The sequence below is a fragment of the Athene noctua genome, chromosome 3 (genome assembly GCF_965140245.1).
Source record: "Athene noctua chromosome 3, bAthNoc1.hap1.1, whole genome shotgun sequence".
NCBI lineage: Eukaryota > Metazoa > Chordata > Aves > Strigiformes > Strigidae > Athene > Athene noctua.
In genome coordinates, this window is record NC_134039.1 from 87,450,222 (window position 1) to 87,462,688 (window position 12,467).

The 12,467-nt window shown below is 60.3% G+C and overlaps 2 protein-coding genes across 9 annotated transcripts in view; one reads left to right on the top strand and one right to left on the bottom strand.

Moving 5' to 3' along the window:
• Positions 1-7,769, top strand: part of TNPO3 (transportin 3) — a 48,723-nt gene extending 40,954 nt beyond the window's left edge. For 5 of the 8 annotated variants that reach the window (XM_074903596.1, XM_074903588.1, XM_074903591.1 and 2 more), the window contains 8 exons: positions 33-93; positions 1,190-1,330; positions 2,283-2,399; positions 3,157-3,251; positions 4,116-4,272; positions 4,376-4,543; positions 6,381-6,493; positions 7,049-7,769. In XM_074903596.1, coding sequence (XP_074759697.1) covers positions 33-93; positions 1,190-1,330; positions 2,283-2,399; positions 3,157-3,251; positions 4,116-4,272; positions 4,376-4,543; positions 6,381-6,493; positions 7,049-7,109 — 913 coding nt within the window. In that variant the 3' untranslated portion in view covers positions 7,110-7,769. The remainder of the gene's footprint in view (positions 1-32; positions 94-1,189; positions 1,331-2,282; positions 2,400-3,156; positions 3,252-4,115; positions 4,273-4,375; positions 4,544-6,380; positions 6,494-7,048) is intronic. The other 3 variants (XM_074903589.1, XM_074903590.1, XM_074903592.1) reach the window with 3 other exon arrangements.
• Positions 7,770-7,920: 151 nt separating this feature from the next.
• Positions 7,921-12,467, bottom strand: part of IRF5 (interferon regulatory factor 5) — a 5,458-nt gene continuing 911 nt past the window's right edge. Inside the window, exons 2-8 of the mRNA XM_074901685.1 lie at positions 11,766-11,956; positions 11,198-11,345; positions 11,051-11,081; positions 10,675-10,938; positions 9,478-9,867; positions 8,768-8,886; positions 7,921-8,695 (exon numbers count right to left, since the gene is read on the bottom strand). Of these exons, the coding sequence (XP_074757786.1) occupies positions 8,468-8,695; positions 8,768-8,886; positions 9,478-9,867; positions 10,675-10,938; positions 11,051-11,081; positions 11,198-11,345; positions 11,766-11,956 (1,371 nt within the window). The 3' untranslated portion in view covers positions 7,921-8,467. The remainder of the gene's footprint in view (positions 8,696-8,767; positions 8,887-9,477; positions 9,868-10,674; positions 10,939-11,050; positions 11,082-11,197; positions 11,346-11,765; positions 11,957-12,467) is intronic.

Sequence of the window (12,467 nt, forward strand, 5' to 3'; positions counted from 1 at the left end):
AACCAGCATTAACCCTCCGCTGCTTTTCACAGACACACCAACCCCATTGTAGAAAATGGACAGATCCATCCGTGCCAAAAAGTCATTCAGGAAGTAAGTGGGTCCCGATTTGGGGAAGGAATTTTCTGGATTTGGAGGGGGAGGGATCCATGGCTTGGGCTGCAGTCCCTGCCTGACGGGTGGGTGCGGTGTTGGGGAGAAGCACCTTCCACCTCTCAGCAGGGATGGCTGATGGGGTGGGATTTGGCTCCTCAGACCCCTGGAAAGGGGGAACCTGGTGCTGGAAACATCCCCAGCGCTTTTATTTCCCTGCCCTTGTGACACTGGCAGACTATTCAGCCACTCTGAGGTCTTCGCTCCCACCTAAAGCTAATTTACACGTCCTGTAACGAGGGTGCCTCTTGTTTTCAGGACCCCAGTGGTGTTTGCCTGACAGTAGCAGGGATTTGGGTTTATTTTGGGGTAGGAGGGAGGTATCGTGGTTCAGCTTTCACCCTTCTCTCAGCCAGTCAGAGAGGGACCTGGGGGGGGTGTGTGTGATTGGTAGTTAGCCAGCAGTGTGCCCAGGGGGCCAAGGAGGGCAACGGCATCCTGGCTTGTGTCAGCACTGGCGTGGCCAGCAGGGACAGGGAAGGGATCTGAGCCCTGGGCTCGGCACTGGGGAGGCCGCCCCTCGATTCCTGGGTTCAGTTTTGGGCCCCTCACCCCAAAAAGGCCATTGAATGACTCGAGCGTGGCCAGAGAAGGGCAACGGAGCTGGGGCAGGGTCTGGAGCACAGGTCTGCTGGGGAGCGGCTGGGGGAACTGGGGGGGTTCAGTCTGGAGCAGAGGAGGCTGAGGGGAGACCTCCTGGCCCTCTGCAACTCCCTGCCAGGAGGGGGCAGAGAGGGGGGATGAGTCTCTGGAGCCAAGGCCCCAGCGCCAGGCCCCGAGGGAATGGCCTCAAGCTGCCCAGGGCAGGGTCAGGCTGGCTCTGAGGAAGGATTTCTGTGCAGAAGGGGCTGTTGGGCGTTGGAATGGGCTGCCCAGGGCAGGGGGGAGTCCCCGGGATCCCTGGAGGGGTTGAAGAGTCGGGCTGAGCCAGCGCTGAGGGATCTGGGGGAGTTGGGAACGCTCAGGGGGAGGGTCATGGTGGGGCTGGAGGAGCTTCAGGGGCTTTTCCAACCCAGCTGGTTCCGTGTGCTCTCAGATCTGGCCCGTGCTGTCGGAGACCCTGAACAAACACAGTGCCGATAACCGCATCGTGGAGCGGTGCTGCCGGTGCCTGCGCTTCGCCGTGCGCTGTGTGGGCAAAGGCTCCGCCGCGCTGCTGCAGCCGCTCGTCACCCAGGTACGGCCCCGCCGCCCGCAAACCCCGCGCTCCAGGTTGTGTGTTTGGGGTGGGGGGTGCGGGGGGGAAGTATGTTGCAGTCCTGTGATCGGAGAACGCTCCGTGGCTCTGGGGGGGTCCTGCAGCTGTTGCTGTGGTGTGAGGGGGCTGTGGGAAGCTCCACGCAGTGTGAATCCTCGTAGGGGTGACAGCCTGGTGTCCCATGTTCCCTGCCCCACCCCGTGCTTCTGCTGGGCTGAGGGGGTTAAAAATTAGGGGGAGCACCGAGATGCTCCTGAGCAACCAGACCTGAGCGAGTACTTGTGGGGCTCTCCTGCCTGCTGTGGGGCTGGGGGAAGGGCTGGGATGAGGATTATTGGGGGGCTGGAGCCCCCCTGTGAGGACAGGCTGGGAGAGTTGGGGGGTTCAGCTGGAGGAGAGAAGGCTCCGGGGAGACCTTAGGGCGGCCCCCCAGGGCTGAAAGGGGCTGCGGGAAAGGGGGGAGGGACTCGTCATCAGGGGGAGGGACAGGATGAGGGGGAATGGGGTTAAACGGACAGAGGGGAGATTTAGATGGGATCTGAGGCAGAAATTGTTCCCTGTGAGGGGGGTGAGGCCCTGGCACAGGCTGCCCAGAGAAGCTGTGGCTGCCCCCTCCCTGGAAGGGTTCAAGGCCAGGCTGGACGGGGCTTTGGGCAACCTGGGCTGGTGGAAGGTGGCCCTGCCCGGGGCAGGGGGTGGCACTGGACAATCTTTAAGGTCCCTCCCAGCCCAAAACAGTCTGTGCTTCTACAAAGCTCATGGATTTGGGGGCTGTCAGGAAGCCCCCGGGGTGCCGGCGGTTCCGGGGCTCCACACGGGTCCGAGCCCTTCGGGAAGGCCGGTGGCCACCGTGTTCCCTGCGGCGGTGCCCGCGGCCTTGGGGGGGGAGCGGGCGGCCTCGGCGCTGCCACCGGGGCCTGTCTCCCCGCAGATGGTGAACGTCTACCGGGCGCACCAGCACTCCTGCTTCCTCTACCTGGGCAGCATCTTGGTGGACGAGTACGGCATGGAGGAGGGGTGCCGGCAGGGGCTCCTCGACATGCTGCAGGTGGGTGCTGAGTCCCGGGGGGGCACCTTCCCCCCGCACTAATTTAGAATCGTTTTGCTTGGAAAAAAACCTTGAAGATCATCGAGTGCAGGCGTTCACCCAGCACCAACCCACGTCCCCAAGCGTCTTCGTGTCTTCTCAGTACCCCCAGGGATGGTGCCTCCACCTCTTCCCGCTTCTTCCAGCGCTTGACAACCCTCTTGGGGAAGAAATTTTCCCCAATATCCAACCTAAACCTCCGCTGGCGCAACTTGAGGCCGTTTCCTCTCACCCTGTCACTTGTGGGGAGAAGAGACCAACCCCCCCCTCTCTGCCCCCTCCTGGCAGGGAGTTGCAGAGGGCCAGGAGGTCTCCCCTCAGCCTCCTCTTCTCCAGACTGAACCCCCCCAGTTTCCCCAGTCATACAACTGGTTCTCCAGACCCTTCACCACCTTCGTTTCTGTTCTCCTTTCCACCCACTCAGAGTGGAGCCATTTGCACCCAACCCAGGGTGCTCCCAGCCCCTCTCTGCTCTCCCATCAATTGGTGGTTGGGTGACCAGAACCAAGGAGGGGGGAGAAGGGGTTTTTTTTTTTGGTTCAAGCAGAACTGGTGAGCAGCTTCTTCCAGGAGCTGCCTCAGGGCACGTACCCCATGGGGAAGAGCGACCCAAACCTGATGCGCCACGGCCTGACCCGCTCCGGTGCCATCCCTGCAGCGAGCAGGGGCCGTAATTACTGCTAATTCCTAATGAATTTCCCCACAACTTTTCTCCTAGGCGCTATGCATCCCCACCTTCCAACTCCTAGAGCAGCCCAACGGCCTTCAAAACCACCCCGACACCGTGGACGACCTCTTCCGACTAGCAGCCAGGTACCCACGCGCTCTGCTGCCGCCCGGGGACACCCCAACCCCTGTGGGGGGGGGTCCCTGGGTCACCGAAACGGGATAAAAGTCCTTAGTGATATTAATTTGATGTAGATAAGCAGCCACACCCCTTTATGAGCAGCCGGGGGCCCAGGGGAGTCATCTCCCCAACAGCACACACCTGACTTGGGTAGCATGCTGCTTATCTAGGACACATTAATAAATATTAATTAAATTCTCCTACACAAACACGCTAATTCCTGCAACTCATTTTCATATTCCATCCTCTTTCCGGTCAGGCACGTGTGAGTCCTGAAATGAGTCGGGGGCTGCGTTTGTGAGTGCCACAGACCACTGACCTTGTTTCATAGCTTTAATTAATAGCATACAGGTGCTCTAAGACGACTCTTTTCTTCAGGACGTTATTAATAGCAGGAGGAATTGATAAAGGAAGACCCTCCAGTGCCCTTGACCTGAGGATTTTTGGCTCGTGTTGAGATTTTAACTTGCTTCAAGGCTCTTTCACAATGTAACTTTTACAACACTTGGTCTCCAGGGCAGTAAATTGTCTTTATGAACGGTCTAACGATGGTACCTCGTTAGGAGTCTTACTCTTCAACTAGAAATCTGGTTAGAGATTATCACTAATGAGTGATCACTAGTAATCACCGCGGCTTCGAAAGGGACTTTGTAGCAGCATAGCTGGTCGTGTGGTTACTCTAAATCATTCCTTATTTAAATTCAGATCCTCAAAAACCCTGGCAAGGGGCTCAGACCCATGAGCCCTCAGGCTGTCTCCGTGCCCGGCGGCGGGTCCTGCCCCGGGGAGGGCCCCGCGCCCGTCACGTCCGTCCGTCTGTCCCTCCGCAGGTTCATCCAGCGCAGCCCCGTCACGCTGCTGCGCAGCCAGGTGATGATCCCCATCCTGCAGTGGGCCATCGCCGCCACCACCCTGGACCACCGGGACGCCAACTGCAGCGTCATGAAGTTCCTGCGCGACCTCATCCACACCGGGGTGGCCAACGACGTGAGTGTGTCCCCCCCGGGGGTCCCCAGCGGTCCCTGCTCCTCTCCCCGCGGGTGTCCCCGGCCCGCCAAGCTCACGCCCTTCCCTCCTCTGCCTCCCGCAGCACGAGGAGGACTTTGAGGTGAGGAAGGAGCTCATCAACCAGGTGATGAACCAGCTGGGCCAACAGCTCGTCAACCAGCTGCTGCACACGTGCTGCTTCTGCCTGCCGCCCTACACCCTGCCCGACGTGGCCGAGGTGCTCTGGGAGATCATGCAGATCGACCGGCCGGTGAGCGCGGGCCGGGGCCGGCACGGCGGGAGGGACCCGTCTCTGGGGACGGGCTCCGGGCTCAGCCAATAGCGTACGGGTGCTCGGAGAAGACTCTTTTAGGATATAATTAATAGCAGGAGGAATCAATAAATAGATACGGGTTTATAGGTTTCATTAGTAAGATACAGGTGCTCTGAGATGACTTTTTTTAGGCTATAATTAATAGCAGGAGGAACTGATCAACAGATGTGGGTTTATAGGCTTAATTTATAGCATAGAGGTGCTCTGAGAAGATGTTTTTTAAGATATTATTAATAGCAGGAGTAACTGATAAATGGATATCGGTTTATAGGATTAATTAATGGGATACAAGTGCTCTGAGAAGACTTTTTTTGGGGTATTAATAGCAGGAGTAGTCGATAAATAATTGGTTTAGAGGTTTCATCAATGATACAAGTGCTCTAAGATTCTTTTATTTGAGGATATTATTAATAGCAGGAGTAGTTGATCGATAGATGTGGGTTTAGAGGTTTAATGAACAGGATACAGGTGCTCTGAGATGTTTTCTAGGATATTGTTAATAGGAGGAATCAATAAATGGATGTTGCTTTATAGGATTAATTAGTGGAATACAAGTGCTCTGAGAAGACTTCTTTTAGGATATTGTTAACAGCAGGAGTAGTCGATAAATACTGGTTTAGAGGTTTCACCAATAGGATACAGGTGCTCTAAGATTCTTTTTTTCAGGATATTATTAATAGCAGGAGTAATTGATCGATAGATGTGGGTTTAGAGGTTTAATGAATAGGATAGAGGTGCTCTGAGAATTTTTTAGGATATAATTAATAGCAGGAGGAATGGATCAATAGATAGGGGTTTATGGGTTTCATCAATAGGATACAAGTGCTCTAAGAAAATGTTTTTTAGGATACTGTTAATAGCAGGAATAATCGATAAATAGATACGGGTTTATAAGGTTAATGAATAGGACAGAGGTGCTCTAAGGACAAAACTGGTGAGAGTGACACGGGCAGAGTGGAAAAGGAGCAAGCTTTTAGAAAGAGAACACTTTTTTAGGATATTATTAATAGCAGGAGTAATCAATAAATTGATATTGGTTTATAGGATTAATTAATGGGATACAAGTGCTCCGAGAAGACTTTTTTAGGATATAATTAATAGCGGGAGTAATTGATCAACAGATGTGGGTTTATAGGCTTAATTAATAGGATAGAGGTGCTCTAGGATGACTTTTTTAGGGTATTGTTAACAGCAGGAGTAGTCGATAAATAGATATTGGTTTAGAGGTTTCATCAATGATACAAGTGCTCTAAGATTCTTTTATTTCAGGATCTTATTAATAGCAGGAGTAGTTGATCGATAGATGTGGGTTTAGAGGTTTAATGAGTAGGATAGAGGTGCTCCAAGAAGACTTTTTTTTAGGCTATAGTTCACACCAGGAGGAATCGCTCTATAGATGTGGGTTTATGGGTTTGTAAGAACAATACTGGCAGTGCCGTGCCCACACTGCTCGTGTGTGCCCTGTACCCAACCCTCCTCGGGGCTGGCTGAAAACCCAGGCGAGCTGAATTACCAAAAATCCATCTTAGGTATGAAGTGTTAGACGTGCCAAAAGACGAGAAATAAGCGATCAGCTTGGATAAGCAGTTTAGGGAGGCCGGGTAAGGAAAAGTTCGACAGGTGAAGGATCTGTGAAACGGAACATCTTGAGGGTTTTTCCTCAGAGTGTAAAGGTGAATTAGGATGAACCCGCATCCTCCCCCCCGGAACGGGGGCGTGGGAGCTGGGTTTGGCTCCTGGGGCTGAGCTTCTCCTTGCCTCTCGCCTCCCGCAGACGTTTTGCCGGTGGCTGGAGAACTCGCTGAAGGGGCTACCAAAGGAGACGACGGGGGGAGCCATCCAGGTCACACACAAACAGCTGACGGATTTCCACAAGCAGGTCACGAGGTGAGCAGGGCTCGGGGGACCTCCGCAGCCCCCTCCCGCCCGCCGCTGGCCACCGCTTGGCCTCCAGTAGCCACAGAGCGCTGGGCGGGGGGGCGCACATCACGCCCCATGGCCCCCGGCACGCCCCACGGAAGGCCTGGCTTTGCGGAGGGCACCCGCTTGCCTTTTCCATCCCCGAGGGGGGGTTTTCTGCTCCCGCCCTGCTGGGTTGGTTTCACGAGCCGCCTCCTCGCTCCTCCGAGTCACCGCGGCAAGCAGCGGCCCTGCCCGCGGGCCAGCACCCACCCTCTCCCCCCAGCTCCACCCACGCTGCCGTTTTGGGGACATCAGCCACTCCAACACCCCCAAAAACGCTCCCAGAGATCCCAAACCTTGAGTGGTGGCTCCTGGCCTCCCCCCACCACCCCTGGGCACGGGGACAGCCCTGGAGGGCTACCGAGCCCGTTTTACCCCCACGGTTGCCCCTCCGCTCTCTCAGAGCCCAGCCCGGCCGCCTTCCCTGAGGTCCCCCCCACATACATCCCCCCTTTAAATGTCCCCCCGTGTTTTTTACAGCGCTGAGGAATGTAAACAAGTCTGCTGGGCCCTGCGGGACTTCACCCGCCTGTTCCGATAGCTCCGGCGCGGCGCCAGGTAAGAGCCGCCGGCGGGACCCCGCGGCCGCGCGGGGCCGGAGAGACAAGGCTGAACCCCCCTTCCCTCCCCGCCCCCTGCCCAGGAAGGTCTTTTAATTAGAAGACAGGAAACGAAGAAGCCCAAGAACGTGTCCCACAATCAGCAAAGTCCATCGTGGCTGAGGGTTTTCACTCGCTCCAGCGCGTCCCGCGAGCCGGGGCCGCGCGCGGGAGGGACGGCTCGAGGGGATCCCGCTCTCCCGGCGGATTCGCTGCCCCAAGATCGGCCTCTGAAACCAGAAACCAAACCAACGGGGGGGAAAAAACCCAGAAAAACAAACAAAAATCCAACAAACGAACCAACCCACCAACGAACGAACTAACAAACGAACCAACAAACCATTCAACCAACCAACCAACGCAACAAAAAAACGAACCAACGAAACAAAAAATGAACCAACAAAATAAAAAAAAATTTAAAAAAACAAACAAGCAAACAAACCCCACCACATAAAACCCAACCACCACCAAACACGGGAGGAAAACGGATTTGCCCGGCAGCAAAACAAAAAGAGCGAAGGAGAAAACTTTCTGTGAAATGGAAAAAAAAAAAACAACAAAAAAACAAACAATAAAAATTATTATTTCAGGAAAAATGGGGGTTTTAAAATAGATTTTTCTCTGCCCACCCTGAGCCCGCTGTGTCCTGCCTGGTGGCGACCTCCCGGAGCAAGTGCAAGCGGGACGGACTGGTTAAATATTATATATTATTTTAATTTTTTTTTTTTGCTTCTTTTTCTTTAGTTTGGTTTTGGGAGTTGTTTGTTGGGGGGGGGGTTGGTTTGGGGTTGGGGTTTTTTTTTTGGTGGTTTTATTGGCTTTATTTTAGAGTTGGAACGTGCGGGGAGGAGAGGGCTGGAGCGAGGGCAGGGCTGGGAGCGGGCGGGGGCTGGAGGTTGTTCTCTCCGGGGGTGTGTAGCCATCTCGAGAACAATAAAAACAACAAAAAACTAAAAAAAAAAAAAAAAAAAAAATTAAAATGAAAAACCCCAACTCCCAGCCTCGTTTTTCTCTCCGGGCCGGGGCTTGGCTTCAGGCTGCCCTGAGCCGCACGCTGGGGGCGGCAGCGGGGTCGGTTCAGCCCGGCCTTATCCCAGCCCCATTTTTTTTTTTTTAGTTTTTCACCCCAAAACTATGGGAGGGGGTGGGGGGGAAACACCCCCCCAACATTGTATCCTGAGTGGGTGCGGGGGGTCTGATCCAGCTTCTCTGGTGGGATTTGGGGACTGTCACCCCCAGGGGCTCTGCGGTGGCGGGGCTGGGGCGGCCCCCGGGGGTCGTGTCCCCCCCCAGCGCGGTGTCACGGGGCGGGGGGCAGCCCCCAGGGGCCCCCGTTGGCGGCGACGAGCTGCGGGGGCGCCGCCGGCAGCCGCTGCTGGTTCTGCCAGAGCTGGTGAAGCTCCTTGAACTGTTCCACCAGCTCGTCCTTGAGGTCGGGGGGGGAGATCTGCAGCGGGACGCTCTCGGCCGACCACGACAACTCCCCCGAGAAAATCTCCAGCAGCAGCCGCGCGGCCACCGGCACCACCTGCGAGAGACCCCCGGCCCTGTCAGCGTGGGGGCGCCCCCGTGTCCCCCCGCCCCGCGGGCGGCACCACACCTGCACCATGATGAGTTTCTTCTCCTTGGGCTTCTGGTCCGGCCACTCCTCGCCGAAGCAGAGGAAGATCTCGAAGGGGGGGGGGGTGGTGCTCTGCCCCTTCTGGAACAGGATGAGGCCTGCGGGGCCCGACGCCGCGGTGAGGGGCGGCTGGGGGCCCCCCCCGTGTCCCCCCATTCCCAGCTGGGCGGCCCCACGCCGGCAGGACCCCCTGTGCCACCGGGTGTGGCCCCCCCATGCCACCTGGTCCCGCCGTGCTGGGGGGGGGTGGTGTGTGTGTTCCCCCCCCCCCCCACATGCCACCACGTCTCTTCATCTCAACTTGGTTCCCCCATGTCACCAGGTCCCCCCCATGTCACCTGGTGTGTGTCCCCCATGCCACCAGGTCCCTGTGTACCACCTGGTGCCCCCCCCCATGTCCCCCCATTCCCAGCTTGGTCCCCCCAAACCATCAGGTCCCCACGTGCCACCTGGTGTCCCCTCCATCCCATCCTGGTCCCCCCCATTGCCACCAGGGCCCCCCCCGCCGCACCGTCAGGTCCCCATGTGCCACCTGGTGTCCCCCCAGTGCCACCATGTCCCCCCTCACCCCCCCACGTGCCACCCAGCGTCTGTGTGTGTGTGTCCCCCGTGCCAGCTGCCCCCTCCCATCCCACCCAGCGTCCCCCAGGGGCACAGAAGCCCCCCCCCGGCGCTCCCCCTCCTCTCACCATTGAGAAACCCCTCGAGGCTGAAGAGCTTCGTCCTCTTCTCCCTCTCGATGGGGTTGGGGCCGGGGCCGGGGGGGGCGCAGGGCCCCGTCCAGAAAACTCTGCACTGGCAGAGGCGAAGGGCGTAAAGATCCTGCCCGCGCAGCTCCAGGGCGAGCCCCCGGTCCAGCACGTCCAGGAGCCGCTGGGTGTAAAACCGCTGCTTCTGGCTGGGGACGGCGGCGGCGGCGGGGAAGGGCACCTGCTCCAGCGCCGGCGGCCCGAAGAGCTCCGCCGGGTGGCTCGGGGCGCGCAGGCGGGCGTGGAACAGGCGGCAGCCCTGCGGGTGGCTGACGGTGAGGGCCGAGACCCGGCGGCCGCGGTACCGGAACTCCAGCTCCAGGTCGGTCACTGGGCCGGGGCGAGAGGAGGGAGGCTGGGGTGGCCACTCCACGCCCGCGGCTACCACCCCGTGGCTGTGGCTACCACCCTTCAGCCACCCCGCGGCTGTGGCTACCACTCCATGGCTGTGGCTACCACCCTATAGCTGTGGCTACCACCCTTCAGCCACCCCGCGGCTGTGGCTACCACCCTGTGGCTGTGGCTACCACCCTATAGCTGTGGCTACCACCCTTCAGCCACCCCGCGGCTGTGGCTACCACCCTATGGCTGTGGCTACCACCCTATAGCTGTGGCTACCACCCTTCAGCCACCCTATGGCTGTGGCTACCACCCTGTGGCTGTGGCTACCACCCTTCAGCCACTCCGTTGCTGTGGCTACCGCCCTATAGCTGTGGCTACCACCCTTCAGTCACCCCACAGCTGTGGCTACTACCCCATGGCTGTGGCTACCACCCTATAGCTGTGGCTACTACCCTTCAGCCACCCTGTGGCTGTGGCTACCACCCTTCAGCCACCCTGTTGCTGTGGCTACCGCCCTATAGCTGTGGCTACCACCCTTCAGTCACCCCACAGCTGTGGCTACTACCCCATGGCTGTGGCTACCACCCTATAGCTGTGGCTACCACCCTTCAGCCACCCCATGACTGTGGCTACCACGCTGTAGCCACGGCCACCCCTGTTCAGCCACCCCGTGCCCGTGGCTACCACCCCCCAGCCACCCATGGCCACCCCGCGCCCATGGCCACCATCCACTCACCCCATGGCCACCCCCCTCGATCGCCCCCCACCTCAGTGCCCCCCCCGGCCCCCCCTTACGTGGCAGCATGTGGGGGCTGATGAGCAGGTTGGGCACGGTGTGGCCCGCGGGGGCCAGCGGGCAGGCGGCGGGGGGGCCCGGGGGGGGGCCCCCCTCAGCGAGAGGAGCGGGGGGCGGCTCGGGGGGGCCCCCAGCTGCCTCGGGCGGCAGCGGCGGGGGGGGCGGCACGAGGGGCCCCGGGGCGCAGCTGCTGGAGGGGGGCTCCTCCTCCTCCTCCTCCTCCTCGGTCCAGGGGGGCAGCAGATCCCCCCCGGGTTGGGTGTCTGGGGGTGCAGGCGGGGGGGAGTCAGGGGGTGGCCACGGGGCCCCCCAAAACTGCACAGGGCGGGGGGCACCCCAACTGACACACCCCCCCACCCCCCCGATGCCACTCACCCTCGATGCTCAGAGCTGTCAACTCCGGGAGCTGCGGGGAGAGGGGGGGCGGTGACAGGTTTGGGGTGCAGGGCCCCCCCCATAGCCCCTGATCCCCACAGGTGTCCCCAGTTTGGGGGTGTGTCCCCCCCCGATCCCCCCATGTACCTGGGTGGTCTCCTCCTCCTCCTCCTCCTCTTCCTCCTCGCCGCTGTCACAGTCGTCCTCGGCCGCCCCGTCTGCGAGGAGAGACGGGGGGTGTTGGGGGTGCTGGGCAGTTTTAGGGTGCTGGGGGCTCGTGGGGTGCTGGGACCTTCTGGGGTGCTGAGGGGTTTTGGGGTGCTGGGTCCTTGTGGGGTGCTGGGGGCTCATGGGGTGCTGGGGCCTTGTTCTGGGGTTCTGGGACCTTGTTTTGGGGTGCTGGGTCTTTGTGAGGTGCTGGGGCCTTTTGGGGTGCTGGGGCCTTTTTTTGGGGGTTCTGGGACCTTGTTTTGGGGTGCTGGGTCCCTGTGGGGTGCTGGGGGCTCATGGGGTGCTGGGTCCTTGTTCTGGGGTTCTGAGACCTTGTTTTGGGGTGCTGCGGGGTTCCCGGGTGCTGGGGCCTTGTGAGGTGCTGGGGCCTTTTTTGGGGGTTCTGGGACCTTGTTCCGGGGTGCTGGGGCCTTGTTTTGGGGTGCTGCGGGGTTCCGGGGTGCTGGGTCCCTGTGGGGTGCTGGGGGCTCATGGGGTGCCGCGCCCCTCACCGCGGGCGCTGCGGGGCTCCCCCCCGCACAGCTCGTACACGCGGAAGGGCCGCGGGGGGCGGGCGCGGGGCCCGTCGAAGAGCAGCCGGAACTCGCGGCTCTTGTGCAGCGCGCAGCGCAGCGTCGCCTTCCAGCGCGGGGGGGCCGCGCCCGCCCCCAGCCGGCCCCGCGCCTGCGCCCAGGCCTGCGGGCACGGGGGTGAGCGGGCCGCCGGACCCCCCCGCACCCCACCCCGCGTCACCCCCTCGCCCTGTGCCCCCCCGTGCCCCGCGTCGCCCCACGTCCCCACCGCCCGACACCCACATCCCCGCCCCCCCGTCCCCCCATCACCATCCCTGTTCCTCCTGTCCCCGTCACCCCCGTCCTCCTGTCACCCCACGTCCCCCCCACAGCCCTCTTGTCCCCCATCACCCCCTCCCTGTCCCCACTGTCCCCCCTGTCCCCCCCATCACCCCCTCCCTGTCCCCACTGTCCCCCCCTGTCCCCCCCGTCACCCCCTCCCTGTCCCCACTGTCCCCCCTGTCCCCCCCATCACCCCCTCCCTGTCCCCACTGTCCCCCCCTGTCCCCCCCATCACCCCCTCCCTGTCCCCACTGTCCCCCCTGTCCCCCCCATCACCCCCTCCCTGTCCCCACTGTCCCCCCTGTCCCCCCCATCACCCCCTCCCTGTCCCCACTGTCCCCCCCTGTCCCCCC